The sequence below is a fragment of the Microtus ochrogaster genome, unplaced genomic scaffold (assembly GCF_000317375.1).
Source record: "Microtus ochrogaster isolate Prairie Vole_2 unplaced genomic scaffold, MicOch1.0 UNK2, whole genome shotgun sequence".
In the NCBI taxonomy this organism is placed as follows: Eukaryota; Metazoa; Chordata; class Mammalia; order Rodentia; family Cricetidae; genus Microtus; species Microtus ochrogaster.
In genome coordinates, this window is record NW_004949100.1 from 8,613,019 (window position 1) to 8,630,021 (window position 17,003).

A 17,003-nucleotide genomic window follows, 5' to 3' on the forward strand; every position below is an offset into this window, starting at 1 on the left:
GTCCTGAGTTCCTTGCTCGTGCTCTCTCTCCTTCTGCTTCTGATTTGGACCTTGAGATTTCTGTCCACCTTGAGTTTTGAGACAGATTTTCTCATCTGTTCACTGAGCAGATGGACTGGTCAGTCATCAAGACCCAGGCTCTCTAGTGTTGGGACTCCCAATGTATGCCACCAAGTCCAAAATGTTTAAGTGGGTCCTTGGGTTCAGACTCTGGTCTTCCTACTTGCACGGTGAGTACTTTATCAACATCGCTTTTCCTCAGACATACAACATTTTATTTTATTTTATTTTTGGTTTTTAAAGACAGGGTTTCTCTTTAGCTTTGGAGACTGGCCAGGAACTAGCTCTTGTAGACCAGGCTGGCTTTGAACTCAGAGATCTGCCTGCCTCTGCCTCCCAAGTGCTGGGATTAAAAGCACGTGCCACCACCATCCAGCTTGACACACACATACACCATTTTAAAAAGAACATAACATTTTTAAACACATTGGAGAGGACACCTCTTAGAAATACTTTGTTGAGAAAAACATCAATTTCAAAGTTAATCATTTAGTGATATTTCTAGTAACATGTAATCACTGACTATTTCATGACTTCAAAGTAAAACCTCTGATCACTAAGTAGTTTGTTCATGTTTTCTTCTTCAGCCTTTGACAACCATCAGCTTGCATTCTGTCTCTACGGGCATGGCCATTTCGGATGCTTTATTTAAATGTCACGTGACTTTTGAGTACTGGCCTCTTTTACTTATCATTATGGTCTGGAAGTTCACCTAACTTACAGAGCATGTTTGTATTTTGTGGCTTTTTATGGGTGAACAACAATCTTGAACTCTGACATTGAGGCATGTACATCCATTGGTCAGTTAACGTACGTGCAAACTGTTCCTGCATCTGTGTGTAGTAAACAGGCCATCAGTGTGCTTGTGTGTAGCCTTGACTGAGCATCTCCTTGGTTCTTTGGGATAAATTCTGAAGGGGAAGGCATGAAAGTGAGTAAGGGATTAGGCTGAAGGAGGAAATAGTAAAGTCTCAGAAGGAGAGTCTTTGTGTAGACAGGTGAGAGTTACTAAAAACTGTGGCTAATTTAATTGAAGTCCTTGATAGTCATTCCAACTCTTTCTCTCTTGTCAAAGGACAAGAAAATGTGTCAAAGTAATGTGCAGATACGTTACTGGTTAAATGTTTCTTAGAAGGCAGCTGGTTTGACAGGCTCAAAAGGGGAAACCTTAGCAAAGACTTGCCTCCCCTCCGGCCCAGGGTTTGAATGTTTGTCAGAGTCATTTGGCCCTCACATTCTGTACCCCTGGTTTATGATGAAGACAGAGTCCAGATGACTGAGACACGTGCTTGTTTAAAACTGAACAGTAATGGGACGAGGAGGGACACAATTTGTATTTGGATTTAACTGGCTGTGAGAGCTCATTCCTGACTCCCCTCTAGAGAGTGAGCATCCTAAGGGGGCAGGGTACAGTGCTAGCTTCAGGAGGGGCAGATGGCTTGACCAGGAGGTGAATGGAAGGTCTCCTGGATTTGGTGCCAGATCCTGGAATCTTTGCCAGGTGCCAATCTCTGTCATTCATTTACTTGCTAGTTCCCAGACTTCATGGTCACTAAAGGTACTTCATTGTCAGAGTCTTTGAGTACTTGGCAATCCTCGTGATTGCAGCTCATTGAAGCACCTCATTCTCCCTTATTGGAGCTTCCCCTTTTTCCTCATGTTTCATAATACTTCCCTTTAGTCTTATTTCTCTGGGTGCTAGATTTTCTTTCTTGACTTTAACTGCCCTCTAAATACTTCAGTTGATTGGAAATCGTCTTTTCCTTCCCTCCTTTCCTCTCTCCCTCTTTCCTTTCTTTTCCTCCCTTCTCTCCCTCGCTTCTTCTCTTCCTCTTTAGGTCCCTCCCTCCCTCTCTCCCCCTCTCTCCCTTCCTCCTCTCTCCCTCCTCTTCTCTCCCTTCCTCCCTCTCTCTCCCTCACTTCTTCCTTCTCCTTCCCTCCTTTCCTCCCTCCTTCCCTTCTTTTCTTCGGGTTCTGGAAATCCAGTCCAGAGCCTTGTGATGCTGTCAAAGTGCTCTACTACTGAGAAACACCCCAGTGTTTTATTTTCTTCCTTTCATTTTCCATTTTCATTTTGGAGACTGGGGATCACTGTGTAACCCAGGTTGACCTCCAGCTTGTGATCTTTTCCAGGAAGGCTCATCTACAACACTGAGTTCAACGACTGCTAATGCATGTCTGACTCCATAAGCCGTATTTTTGAGCAGCTCTTATGTTTCTGATCTGATTTATTTTTCATGTGTAAAGGCATTTTACTCACATGTGTTTTTGTGCAATGCCGTGTGTGCAATGCCCTCCGAAATTCAGTGGTGGGCATCAGATCTCTTGAACTAGCGTTACAGATGGTTTTGAGCTGCCATGTTGGTTCTGGGAACCAAATCCAGGTCCTCTGAAAGAGCAGTCGGGGCTCTTCACCTCTGAGCCATGTCTCCAGCTCTCCTTAATTTGTCTTAAGATCAACAATTTCTCATGGGCTCTGAAACTAATTTATTGACAGCTGGATATCCTGAAGGGCATCAGAAGTTCAGTATGGCTGTATACTTTTATGTTCCAAATTAGTGACAGTCTATGTTCCTCATTGTGAAACTATTATGATGGCCAGCTTCCAGGCCCATTCTCCCCTTATGATAGGTCACTCCTATGTACCGGGGAATTATACAATTAGCCATGTGGTCCAGAACAGAGATTTCACTGTTGTGGTGAGAATTCCAGAGTGTTGAGGTCCAGACTAGATTCTGCTTTCTGACTATAACAAAATCCAAGGGGAGAGAGGAGTGGAAGAATGGAGTAATAAACGCCGAGCACACCGGCATCACCAGTACTGACAACTGTCCAGAATCTTGAGTCAGTAAATGCTGCTGGAATTGAGAAATAGTTTTCAGACCTAGGTCGAATTCAGATCATTGGCAGGAAGACAAGGCTAGTGATGAAGCTGAGGGTGTGGTTATAAAATCCTCTGAGTTCCTAGAAAGATATAAGGCAGTGCCTGGAACTGTCCAGCCCAGCAGTTGGGCACCTGAGGTATTGGTGGTATCGTCGCTCAGTCCTCCTAGAAGCTGGAGTAGAAAAGGTTCTCTTAAGGTCAACAGGAGTGACTCTCTGTGAAGGAAGTGAAGCCTGGTCAGATTCCTTGCCTTGGACAGAACTGCATTCACAGAAGCATTGCCAGCCTACATGGAAAGGCTGGAATATTGCCCCAAATGTCTACAGGCAAGATGGGATGTCAGCTGAGAGAGTATCACAACTGATCACATAGGCTACTTTGCAAGGAAAAGGGAAGATGAGGTATAAGATGACCTGAAGATTCCAGAGGACGGAGCCAGAAACTGTGAAGACGAGCCCCTGACTTTGGGTCCTAATGGAGAGACAGCCAGCATTTCTAGGGACGGGTGACTCTTATATGCCTTGACTTTCTCCACACCTTGACCTGGAGAGTGGAGAATGCTTATGCATCATGTGTTTCCCCACCAACGGAAGCCTCCTGCTCCTGTTGTGTTGGCCTTCCTTTATCCCCATAGCAACACTGTAAACAAAAAGGAGCTATTAAGATACCATTAGGGGTTATCATTTTTTGTTTGTTTTTGAGATGTCAACTTTGGCCCTGAAAGTGTAGGTATTACACGTATTTTTAAGGAGGCTTTCAGCGCAAGAGGAGCGGTAACTTCCTGGTCATTCTCACGCAGCTGGGGTGAGAGGAACTCTACTCAACGGCTCTACTTCAGGGTGGAACTTGCATAACCTCGTGCATATCTGGAGCTGATTTTGATGATATTCGATGTTTTGATTTCACCTTAATAAGAAATAAGAATTTGGGGGTTATGTCTAGTGAGATTGCTCTCTGGGTGTGCTGGATATTTTGGCTAGACACAAACTAAAGTTATCTGAGTGGAGGAAACCTCAATTAAGAAAACCCCTCCATAAAATCGGGTTGTAGGTAAGTCTGTAGGACATTTTCTTAGTGATTGATGACATTGGTAGTGGTGAGGAAACCCACCGCATGTAGTGCCAGTCCTGGCCTCTGGTGGTCATGGATTTAATAAGAAAGGAGGTTGAGCAAGCCATGAGGAGCAAGCCAAGAAGCAGTATCTCTCCAAGGCCTCTGCTTTAATGGCTGCCTCCAGGTTCCCACCTTGTTTGAGTTCCCAGCCTGACTTCCTTTGGTGATGAACTACAACATGGATGTGTAAGCTAAATAAACCCTTTCCTCCCCAACTTTTTTTGGTCATGGGGGGGGGGAGGGGGTAAAGGCATCTGTCACGCAAAGCTGGCAACCCGAGTTTGATTCCTAGAACCCATGGTGGAATGCAAAAAGTTGACTCCTGAAAGTTGTTCTCTGACCTCCAGCCATGTGCTGAGATGTGACTGTGTACATACTAACAGACACACATGCCACACACACACATGCATACACACTAGGCACACACACCCTCCAAATACACAGCCTAAACAAATATGTTAATAAACTGAGTTTTGGAGGCCTTGGGAGAGAGTGTGTGAGGTATGAAGCACTAGTCTCCAGACAGTGAAGTATTGGCGCCAATAGTCCAGCATGGCCTGATGATCCTCATATACGCTTTATGTCCCTGTGAAGTGTTGACTGAACACCAGTGGTCTCTGTAACAGTAGAATCTTAGAGAAATGATGGAACACGACTTTGAAAGCCAGGAAGTGCAGTTTCACTTTGCCTCTCACATGGCTGGTTCTATCAGGTAGTCCTATGGAAGCATCTATTTACCCTGATTTGCCAAGCACATGAGTCAGTCACCTTGGTTACAGCCACAAAACCAGGAAAGCCTTCGGATGACTGCTGAACTGGGCTGACTTCTCAGTCAGAGCTCGATGGGGGGTCCTCCAGGTCAGAAGCACCTCGTGAAGGCTCTCCCACGTTCCAATCTCTGCAAAGTTATCAGAAGTCGCGGTCTTTTATGCCGCTGTTTTGGGATCATTGGTTCTTGCCGCATCGCTTAACTAATGGAGTTCCTGTAAGCAAAGAATACACACTAGAGAACTTGTGTAGATCTTTCTGGCATTTTTATCCCAGTGTCTTAGTAAGCACCTTTTCCTGATGATTAATCAGAGGTGAGAGGGGGGCTGAAGAGAGTATAAAAATATCAAGACTTTTGTTCTCTATAGTGTTTGCCTTTCTTGGTCCCCATATAGACACTGTGAATGAGAAGGAGTCCTTAGACATCAGTTAGGGTTTATCATCATCATTATTGCTATTATTACTTTCGCTTTGAGAAGTGACCATTGGCACTGAAGGTATAGGGGGATGGTGTGTTTTTAAGGAAGGCTCTTTTTTGACAGGAAGTTGTTTCTAACATATCGAGCTATGGAATATTTGTGTGAGGAATTGGAGGTCTGGGCACCCCTGTTCTTGCAGGGAGAGTTGCCTACCCTTTGTAATGGTTGCCGGTCTGTATGGGACTCACTGCAGGGATAGGGAAAAAGGGCCAGAGAGCATAACTAATCTTTCTAAAGCCAGCCCTGGCTCCCAGGCCAATTAGCTGAGCTTGATTTCCATTTGTGCTTTGTCTTTGTTGTTATTGTTTTGTTTTGCACCCCTCCCGCTTTCTGGTAGTTTCAAGGGAAAATAATTCCATCCAGTAAGAGCTAAATGCTTTCTTTTTTATTATGCTGAGCTGGGTGTGGCTACTCGATGTTGGAACAGACATGAAAATTTTATTTTATAATTTTGTATATCCCTTGAGGCAATGCTCTGACTGGGTCCTTTGAAACTGCAGGAAATAAATTACCAGCGGGCCCCAGTCCAAGAGGCACGATGTAGTTTACAATGCTGATTGGAGTGGCACCCACTCCCAGTGCATAGGCCATGTGTGCATTTATATGGAACGCTCTTCTGCTCTAAAACCGAGTACCGTTAAGGGTTTAAAACAGCATTCTGCTTTGGGGTTCATAAAAAGGCTACCCTCAGGACTAAGATGTAGTCACATCGCTTGTATTTTCCCTTGAACTTTGTGCCTGATGGAGTAGAGGTCACTTTCGGTTTGAAGTGGTTTCTCTCTAAATACTTGGATGGGTTTTGTGGGAAGGAATGTGCGGCTTCTCCCTTATCAGCTTGTACATTTTGTTCACCAGGTGAGCGCCATTATGTTTCTGTAAAATATGCTGGTTGTTTTGTTAACTCTTAGTTCCTTATGTTTATTCTGTTTGATTTTTGTTTCATGAGTTTGTAATTTATTTATTTTTGTGGCGTTCCAGGCACCCTGCTCGGGGCCTTGTGTTTGCTAGGCAAGCGTTCTTCTGCTGCCTTATATTCTCAGCTGATGGTTCATGTGACTTTAAGCACTCAGAACTAAGGTAGGCAGATAGGAATATGCTTAACAGTTTAGTGTTTTTTCCTTTTTATTTGAGGTTTTCTTCCTGTCAGGTGTGGGATATTGGCCTCATGAGTCATTTTTGTTGTCTGCTTGAGGGGGCATTATTAAAACTATTTGTGTTTTCAAATAATTGCAGGTCATATAGCATTTAGAAATTGTAAGCTTAACAATGAAATTATCATTATGTTCCTCCTGCCAAGAAGTTGTGTGTGTGTACGTTTGTACATGTTCATGTATGCATGGCTATGTGTATATGTGAATGGATAAATATAGAGATCAGAGGTCAATTTGGGGTGTCTTCTTCGGTTTTTCTCCACTCTATTAACCCCTAGACATTTCTGTAGTTGTTAAGACCAACTTATTTGAAATTACACAAACATTTCAGTTCCTAGCGGGTTAGTGCACACTGCTGTTTGCTGAGAGCATCCTGGAACGACCTCCCACTTCCACAGAGAGTTTTTGTTGATTTTTCGTGTCCCCCCCTTCCTTGGCAGTCAATGTTGCTTTTCACTGGTCACACTTTCTCTCTTGCGCTTTCCCGAAGTCCCCTTATGCTCTGAGAATAAGCTGCTGACTTGGCCTCCAATCCTCTCATGTTTTTGGTCTGATATTCCATCTCATCCTGACTTTCCTGCCTCCGCATAGGAAGCGCTGCCCTCTCCAAGTGGGAGATTGCCTTCTGCTCTGTGGACCTCAGCTTGGGAGGGAGATGGGTGTGGCTGCAGGGAGGCCCACACCACAGAGGCAGAGTTGCCAGCCAACTTAAGTGGACAAGCGTGTGCTAGCATGCCAGCAAGACATTCCCCTACGCACAAGCCTAGCAAAGCAAAGGGAGTCCACGTGGAGTCACCAGGGACTCAGCCACACAAAGTACTTTTCTTTTTCAAGAGCAGTAAGGGGTGATGCCAAAGCTAATCCTAGGAACCAGTGTGTGTGCTTGCAATGCGGCTCCCTGAACATAGAACATATCATGGTCTCACAGCAGCTTAGCATAAAGGTAAGCGTTGGCTTGTGAATGGAGGATTGGGCTTTTGAAATTAGATAGGAGGGCAGGCTTGGAGGTGGGGGATAGCTTTTCAGTGTTTATGGAGGCAGTCCTTCAGACAGGTGCAGGGAGTGAGGACTATGCCCCTCCCCAACGGGATGGTTCAGCCAATAAGCGCCAGGCTTCTCCTTGGTCCTATAGCATGGTCTCTGTGCCTGTCACGAGCTGGCTCAGCAACCAAACCCAGATTCCAGGTGTGGTATTCCACAGCCGTTCTGTAATTTGTAATCATAGAAACAGAATGTTCCTCCTCTTATTTCTTCCCTGCCAACAGTTTCTGGGTGGGTGAATGTCAGTAGCTGGAGTTATTTTTAAAGAGGTGAAGCTTGTCGTGCGAAGCTGGGAAGAGGGCGTTTGTTTGCAGAGCAGAGCTGACATCAAAGTGTAGATTACTGCTCACTGGCCAGGCGCTTGTCCTATAACAGGTAATGTTTAACGTGCCAGTCACAAAGATCACAGAAACAGTGTACGCTCGGGCAGAAGGTAGCACCACCTTTTATGCTCCGGAAGACTGAAAGGCTATACGTGTCCACGGACTTTTTTTTTTTTTCCTCGTTCAAATACACTTACGCGTTGTTCTTGCCACCGCCTCTTTTGCTGACTATAATTGGACTTTGAAGCTGGGAAGTTGTATCATAAAAATTGGTAACCTTTGTCTGAGAGCAAGCTCAGCTAAACAATCACTTTCTAATTCTTTTCACAGGATAATATAAACGTTTTTTTGAGAGCTTGTGAACAGATTGGATTGAAAGAAGCCCAGCTTTTTCATCCTGGGGATCTACAGGATTTATCAAACCGAGTCACTGTCAAGTAAGTTCCCCTGGTGTGTTTTCCACGGATAATAAATATGCCATATATAAATGTAACGAATAGGTATGTATTTTTAAACTGAAGGCTTGCCGCTGAAGTGAAAATAATTGCTGAGAGATTTTTGTGACTATGGAACGATCTCTCCTCTGTATGTCTCATTCTAAAATAGACTCTTTAAAAAATGGCTTGGGGACCGAGAGGAGAAGCCAACTGTAACTGATACCGTGTCAGACTCTTGTTGTAAATCTCTATGCTGGCCGGAGTGGCGGTTTATATTTTAATGTTTTTCAGCATGACAGTGTTTGGCTGCTAATGGTGAGGCTATTTATTCATTATAATTATGAAGTGACTTCAGAGGCTATTACTGTAATTTAAAGTAAAAATAGTCAGTTTAAAGCACTTTTTTAGGTCCTTGGAAACAGGACATGTTCGTTAACAGGAAAATGACAAAAACAAGCAGTGAAAGACACTTGTCAACACTTGGAAGGTCTCTGCGCCTAGGACCTACAGCCTCGATGATTGTGGTCACCTTTCCAACAGTGAACCTTCTCCCACTGTCTTAATACTTTGGACAAGAAGGCAGACAGGGACGTGAACACATATGGGCGGCTATTCTGTTGGAGTTTATGTGGGCAGTGGTGTTAACGTGTGTGTGAGTGGTTCCAGGACAATGGTTTTAAGTTGTGACAAGGTTGGTTTTTTTTCCTACAAGCCTAAGCTGCACCTAGGAAATCACTAGTACAGTTGTGGTGCCAGGTAAATTGTGACAGGAAAGTTATATAATTTTGAAGTAATGCCTCCCTCCTTATCTAGGCTCTTGAACCTAATTAACGTTTTTCCAGGTGAGGAAATAGATGCTTAATTCTATCTGTAGAAATCTGAAAATGGAAAACCCTGTCTATGCTTCAGATAAAGATTATGTTCTTTATCCAAGCACTGAAGCTCCAGTCATTATTAAAATCAATTAGGAAATCTTAAACAGTGCCACCGTGTCATGAAGGAAAACAATGCCACAGATATTTACGACAGTCTGTGTTGTCTCCTGGCCATCTACCCTAAAGCCTCAAACAACACGAGCGGCTTTAAAGTCTAACAGTAAATATTTCAAAGGAACAACCTGTGCCACATTGACCCATCTCTTTCTCTCTCTCTGGTCCACAGCAGTGACATGTCCCTTGAAGGGGAGTCTGTCCACATTTCTGTTGACTTGTAAGGAAGCTCAAATCCCAAGTTTTATTGCTGAAAATATTTGCTTCTGTCATATGTAGGGTCCTTTTAACTTCCACTCAAAAGTACATGTGTTTAATTTCCTTTCCTAAGACTGTTCTGAGCAAAGAAACTTTAGCCATCAAGCAGTTCTTCCCTTCAGGGGTCGTGTGAATTAAGGCTAAGCGCCTTTCCCTCTACAACTGTATCGCTTTGAACCTATGCAGCCTGTAGTTGAGAGCTCTGTGAAACATGTTTGTGGGCCCCTAATTTCCAGGGTGTTGCCTATAGGGCTTGCCTGGAGCCGCTTTCAGGAGTGGCTGGGTCTAAAATGTTGACGAGAAATCCGTATCTGGGCTCAGCCTCCTGTGAAATTAAATTACTTGACAAAGTGAAACTGGGATGGCGCGGGCCCGGCGCAACAACTTGTTTGAGTGGAAACCACAAGCCTGTCACCGCAAGGTGTGCCTCGGTCGGGGTGAGAGAGCCGGAGCAGCAGTTCTGGTTCTGCATGAGAACATTCCATGCTTCTGTCTTTGCTGGGCCATAAAGGAAAGTTCTGGGTCTAAGGCAGGCGGAGGCTCGGTCCCTCCCGGAAAAGATTGAAGATCACTGGCAACTGACTTCCCTTGCGCTTTGAGAAGGAACTTTTCATTAAAGGAAGCAGGTTTAAAGGAAGGCAAATAATTGCTCAGCAAAGAGAAGGGTGGCTGTGAACTTTTAGTTCAAGCTCTTATGTAATGTGCAGATTCATGTAGCTCAACTCATGCCCTGTCATTATTGTAGATTAAAGGACTCGGCATCGATTAGATCGGTGGTTCTCTTGTAGTTTCCCTCTCCCCCCTGTGGACATTTGGCAAAGTATGGAGACATTTTTGATTGTCATAGTTGGTGTGGGATGCCGCAGGCATCTATTGAGTGGGTCGCGGTGACGCTAAGTGCCCCATAGCCCATAGAACAGCTTCAACAAGGAGGGTAATACTGCTGGGGTTCAGAAATCCTGATGTAGACATGGAAGGCCCTATCTGCCAGCAAAGTGGTCATGGGGAAGTGAAAGACTCAGAGTGGACAGACCTGTGACACTGTGATGTCACTTCACGTGTATTGTCGTCTAATAACGACATTTCAGTGATGTATGTTTTTGTTCCAGCGGCCAGGCTCCTGGTGACTTGTCTGAGAGTGTGAAAGCGTGTGGTACTCTGAGACCGTATGGCTCATCTGTAAACATTCAATTTAGCAAAGCCGTAGTAAGCAATTTGATTATGTGAAGTGTGCCGCCATTGTGGAACCACTCACGCTGCATCTGATTGCTTACAGACCTGTGCTGGCCTTGCTTCTCATGCAAGGTAGCCATGGGATACCAAGAGAAAGGAGAAGTAGTTCATATACTCCGTGTTGTGGAACAGGAGGTGTTTCTGTTGGTGGGAGGAGAAGACATATTACGGGGTACACTGAGCGTGGGAGAATTGAGCGTTTGACAGCGAACGATGAGAACAGGAACAGTTAAGGAGCTGCCGGCAGTGAGAGACTGTAGGGACCCAGATCCTAGTACATTGTAGTAATCTGTGTCTTGAAATTTAATTTACAATCAATGTCCACCAACGAAACAGAACTAGAGTACTCTCTATGCTTTTGTAATTGTACATAGTCATATACGATCTAGTTTCCTGGGTTGTTTTGCTGTGCAGGGAGAAACTTGGTAGTTTGAAGTTTTTCAAGTACATTTGAATGATTCTGTTTACTTTGATATTGGCTCTTATTCACAAATCAGTAGGTTCCATTATATTTTTTTTCTTCCCAAAGGGTTAGTAAATAAACTTAAAATCCCGTCTCCATGAATGATAGGTGGAGGGCTAACCCAATACGTGGCCAGGAGATTTAGCTAACATGATTTTAACATTTTAGTGAGTACCCACACTGAACTGGGCATACGTAATCCATGGGGAATGAGTGGTGAGGTACTCCCTGCCTGGTGACCACAGAGGCATGCCACTGCACACTTGGAACTCCCCGGCAGCAAGTGTCAAGGTCCTTGTGATGGTATCTGGTCAGAAATAGAGGCACAGGGTGACTGATTATGTCAGAAATCAGTTCATCAAAAAAGTCTTAGATGCTGTCTTATGGGACTTACAGTTGGTGCCAGGACCGACTGATCATTAAAAGTTTTAACAGTATATGTTTAATAAGTTCTGATTTATAAACTAAAGCATATTTAAAGCACTGCTTAAACAACTTTTTCTCTATGTGTGTGTGTGTGTGTGTGTGGGTAGAGTGTACGCCTATGTGTGTGCAGGTGCACACACCTGTGCTTATGCGTGTGGAGTCCAGAGGTGTTGGTGTCTTCTATCGTTTTTCACTGAAGTCTTGGAGACAGGCTCTCTTACTGTCCTGAAACTTGCTGTGTAGGCTAGTCTGGTTGCCTGGTGAGGCCCAGCATCTGCGCATCTCCACCCTGACTGCTGCCGTTACAGGCATGCGGTGGTTACAGGCTAAGAGCCAGGCTCGGACCGCATGCCCGTAAGCGCATGCTCTGGATCCTAACTGAGGTCCTCACAGTTTGCCCAGAAAGTACTTCACTTACTGAGCCATCTCTGCAGCCTATTCCAAATGTGTCTATCAAACATTTGAAAGTGCAGATTTGAACAGACTGTAAACATGTTTGTTCCCTCCGCCCCTGCAGCACTCCAATCTAGATTTGAACACTCCTTCAGATGAATTCTGTGCATAAGGTAATTACAGAATGGCAGTGCTTTTGAACACAATGTTTCTGTCACGAAAAGAAATTATTTTCTACTACCGGCTTAGAGCCGCATTGTTTGGGTTAGTAACCCTTTACGTAGAATACACAACTTTAAATGGTGTTGTGCTTCTGGATTTCTCTTCTTATGTACTTTTTTTTTTTTTTTTGCACCTGCTAGTTGCAAAGGAAGAGTGGTTAGAAGTAAAATTGGTGTTACTATTGCTCCATCGTGGAAATGATGGAAAGCTCAAATGACATTTCTCTGTGGCTTCAGAAGCCAGCATAATTTTTGTACCCATACTGTGAAGTCCTTCAGGTTCCCAGATGGCACTGTGCTTGGACGTCTGTCAAATGGAGCCCAAGTGGGTTTGTGTGTATAAGTGTTAATTTGTAGTTTTATCATGTAGGTAAAAATAATTTATTTTGAGTACTTTCTTTATTAAGATTATTGTTATACTTTTTTAAGTGTGTGTGTGTGTGTGTGTGTGTGCATGCATGTGCGTGTATGTGCCTCTATGAACATATACTAAGTGTATGGGTACTCTCAGCGACTGGATGAGGGTGTTGGATACCCTAGAGCTGGGCTTACAAATATCTGAGTGCTGGGGACCAAACGCAAGTCCCCTGAGAGCAGTGAGTGCTCTTAAACATGGAGCCATTTGTCCAGTCCTCATTAATTTTTTTTTAAATTTAAGGATGGTTTTAGATCTTTTATTGCAAGTTTGTCTTTTAAATGGTGTCTCGCCATCTTCATCTTTATTTATTTAAAGTAAGCTTAGTCCTCTCCAAACTTGAATCTGTCGCTTGAGCTTGGAGGCTTCCACCTGCCACTATGTGTTACTATTTTAAATGTCCCCTCCCTATTGACTCCCAGAGGGCAGAAAGGAAGTCCATTGTGCTGGTCCATCTGCTTCTCCTTATACCATTCTTTGGGGACTGAAACTTCCTGGGAGGGGGACATTAGCTGCTCTGGGAGCTCTGAGGCCCTCATGGAGGCCAGCAGGTGAAGTTGGTACATGCTTTTTACTGGCAAAGTCTGAACATCTAAGAGTTCTTGCCTCTGAAAATGCTCTGGGAATACTAGTCTGATCAAGAGGTTAAGTCCAAGCAGAACGGAGCTTTTATTTATCTTCGTTTCTCGCAGTTTCTAGTTCTTAATCTGCTTCTGGGTATCAGCTTGTCCTTAGCTTTCCCTACTTCATCAAAACATACCACAGGGCCTGATTCTGCTTTGGCCTGCTGGCTGTGATTTCACACTCCAGGCTGGCCTAGGTCTTTATCTTCACAAGCAACCTCACCTATATTCACGCTTCAAAGTGTCTCACTCCGTGGCTGAGCTGAGTAGCAGCTGACATGAATCAGCCTATGGAGGTTTGTGACAGTTCATTGCCTCCTCCATCAGAGAGCATCAAGAGACAGGCATTTTTCTGAAAGACATTCATCAGTCTTTCTAACCGTTGTCTGTAGGGCCACCTCTGCCCAATTTGTCCCTCATCAAAATCACATGCCCAAGCACATCTGTAGTCTCCCAGCTGTTTGTTTAGATATCCATTTCTTTTAGATTTACTTTTATGCGAACGAATGCTTTGCTTGCATGTATGTCTGGCTCCCATGGAGTTCAGAAAGGAGTGCTGGATCTCTTGAAATTACAGACGGTTATGAGTTTACCTTGCCAGTGCTGGCAACCAAACCCAGGATATCTGCAAGAGCAACAGGTGCTGAGCCATCCCTCCAGTCCCTCCCAGTTTGTTTTTGACTGTGCGAGCTACCAGCATGAGGTCTTGTTTTTCTGAGTTGCTTGCTATGTTCTGGCCTGTTTTAACCGGCCATTGGTGTGAGGGCAAAAATATGTGTGCTTGAATTAATCTCAGAGTGAAAAAGACTACTTCATCGAGGAAGAGGAAATTTTGTTTTAGAGGAGTAATTTACTTGGTTATCATATCAAAAGATTGACACAGGATTTTCTGACAGGTACCTGTAATCCTATGGAATTTGCTTGGCAATTTGACAGACAGTCCTGTAAATTCATAGTTGAAATACAGTGTGTCAAGATGAACCCACAGGAGGCTGGGTGTGTAAGTCAGTGGGTAGAGCACTCGTTTGGCATACACATAATTCTAGGTTTGAATCCCCATAAACCGGGTATGGTGCTGTATGTCTACAGTCTTAGGGAGGTGAAGACAGCCATGCACTAGGTATGTCTGTGATTTCAGTATGTGGAAGGCAGAGACAGAAGGGTCGGAAATTCAAGATCATTTTCTTGTCTCATAGTGAGAACCAGGTTAGCCTGAGCAACCCGAGACCCTGCCCTCCTCACGCCCAGCAAGGAGGAAAAGTGTGCTTTATGATAAGAACGTACAATCACTTGAGCGTTTGAATCAGGGAGCTCTTCTAACTGGAGGGGACACAGATTTTCCATTTGGGTTTTCTAAGTTCTTATTCATCTACATGTACCTTGGGCCAACTCACAAAACTATTTAAAAACAAAGGAGCATATATTATTTCTTTTATCTTCTGGTACCTGGTGTAAACGCTGATTTGGAAATTGGATTTTAATTATAGTCATTTCCTGAGCACTTCAAAATCACACTCTGAAGGTGGGGAAGAGCTTGTCTTTCCATTGTCCAGGCTTCCTGTCTTTGCTCTCATGGCCCTCGAAGCTGATCTGGCGAAGCAGTCATTGAACTTGTGGTTTCAATTGCCTTTGACTTATCACCGCAGGATAGTGATACGGTCTATTACAACACTTTCTGAAACCTGTGCAACATCAGAAGGGCACGTTTATCACTCGCTCACAAAGAGGAATCAAAGCCAGATGGGAACTTTGGACCATTGAGTCTTTCAGAGTGGTTGGTGGAAGTTTCAGTAAATTCTTCGACAGTTGTACAAATAATACATATTTACATCGCTAAACAATTACATATTTACATCCGTGTATTTACACAAAATATTAGCCACAGTTCTATGTGTTTATATTATCACTATCTAGCTCGTGAAATCTAAGATATACATTTAAGGGTTTGGGGGTGGAAAATAAGGCAGGCGGTCATGTCCGGTGTGAACTTTCCTGAAAGGCCTAAAGGCAAGGGCAAGAGTTTTGAAAAGCAAGCAGTCCTGGCGAGGGAATGTCTCAGGACAGTCACTATCGTCACCAACAACCACAGTGGGTCTCCTCTCAAAGCTGGCGGCACACTGGCAAGCCTCCTCTCTGGGTCCACCTACCAGTCTGCTGCATTAAAGTTCAGGGTGTCCCCCGCCCCAGCCATGCTGACTCTGATAGAATTTTGGAGACTGTGAGCATTTATAAATGCTCTGTTCATTCCTTAGCTATTTGTTTTAACTGTTTCCATGAAACTCTAACTTTTCTCTGGGATCCAGCAAAAAATATTCGAGTGAGGGGTGTGACTTGCTGCGGATATTCTTTGATGATTTTGGTGTTTTCCAAATTGGACTGACTCCTGTCCTCTGTATTTTGGTGGCACATGACCTCAGCCAGCTCACGTTTCTTCCTTGGGATGGACCGTCTTCTCTGTAAGCATAGTAACATCATGGCAAATGGTGATTCTTGGCTTGCTCTGCTTCATGCTCCCTGCGAAACTCTGGGACTAGACCACTCACTATGGCACAGGTGGCTGTTGTTTGCCTGAAATCTAGAAGGTGCTACAACTTGGATGGTACCCAGCCTCCTGAGAGTGTTGGGTGGGTCAAGGGAAATCAGCACGCAAATGTGTAGTGCCCAGCATTTAGTAAGTGCTCAATAAACACTAATGTGCTATTGTGAGCATATGCATAATTTAACCACCTGTTTTTGGGTTCTGCCTTTGCCTTAGAGAAAGTTACTTCTGGCTACTTAAATTGCGTTTATCAGCTGCAGGGCTTTATTTTTCTGGATTTAGTGCATTTGGTACTCAACCCTTCTTTTTGCTGGGATTAGACACTTGACCAGATATGTTTTGTAAAATATTTTATTTTTAAACCTGTGTATAGGTGTAGGTATGTGCATGTTGGTGTAGGTGTCCGCAGAAGCCAGCAGGGTGGATCCTGCTGAAGCCGTCCTTCAGGTGGCTGTGGGCGATCCTACGTGGATGCTGGGAAACAGATTCAGCAGCTTTACAAGAACAGCGCATATTCTCTCCTGCCCCTTTAAATTAATACATAAACAAACACTTTATAGTCAGCCAACTTGATAGAATTAATGTTGTTAGAATAAGAATGCTAGACTAGGAGGATGGTTGTCTGCTTTCACCATGTTACATGTGATGCTTTTTAATAAACTTCTGAAAAGTTTTTTTCCCCCAGTGTTTTTCCTGGAAATGTCAAGATTTTAATTTGGATTGATTTATCTCAACAGCTTCCCCATTTTAAAAAAAAAGAGCAAACCAGAAACCCTTCACAAACTCCGACGATGCCATTTACCGCAGCTTCAAACCCAAGCCTCTGCATTACTTAGTGGCTTATTTTCAGCGTTGCCCCCTTCCCTCCCAGTTCTGTGAATTATCGTTTCCATGACAGAGAGGGCACAGATGAGGTCAGAAGCTGGTATGGGAAAGGATGTGGAGGACTTGGGTTCTCTGTCCTCACGGAATGAGTTCATGATCCTGGCTGAGCGCAAGTGCGTTTTGCAAGCCATGTTGCCCACCGACAACCGATGTAGTTCTCCTCTGGGCCACGCCATCGAAGCATCAAAAGGCTTGATTGTATTATCAGAAGTATGATGTCTACTTTAGGCAGCAGTACTTTAAATGGTAATAGGGTAAGTGTGGCTTCTCTCTCCAGTTTTATTTGACTATGAAAAAAGTAA

At 44.0% G+C, this 17,003-nt stretch overlaps 1 protein-coding gene across 3 annotated transcripts in view; it reads left to right on the top strand.

Moving 5' to 3' along the window:
* Lmo7 (LIM domain 7) overlaps positions 1-17,003 on the top strand; it is a 193,363-nt gene that overhangs the window by 89,055 nt on the left and 87,305 nt on the right. For all 3 annotated transcript variants that reach the window (XM_026788357.1, XM_026788359.1, XM_026788358.1), the window contains exon 4: positions 8,150-8,256. In XM_026788357.1, the coding sequence (XP_026644158.1) occupies positions 8,150-8,256 (107 nt within the window). The remainder of the gene's footprint in view (positions 1-8,149; positions 8,257-17,003) is intronic.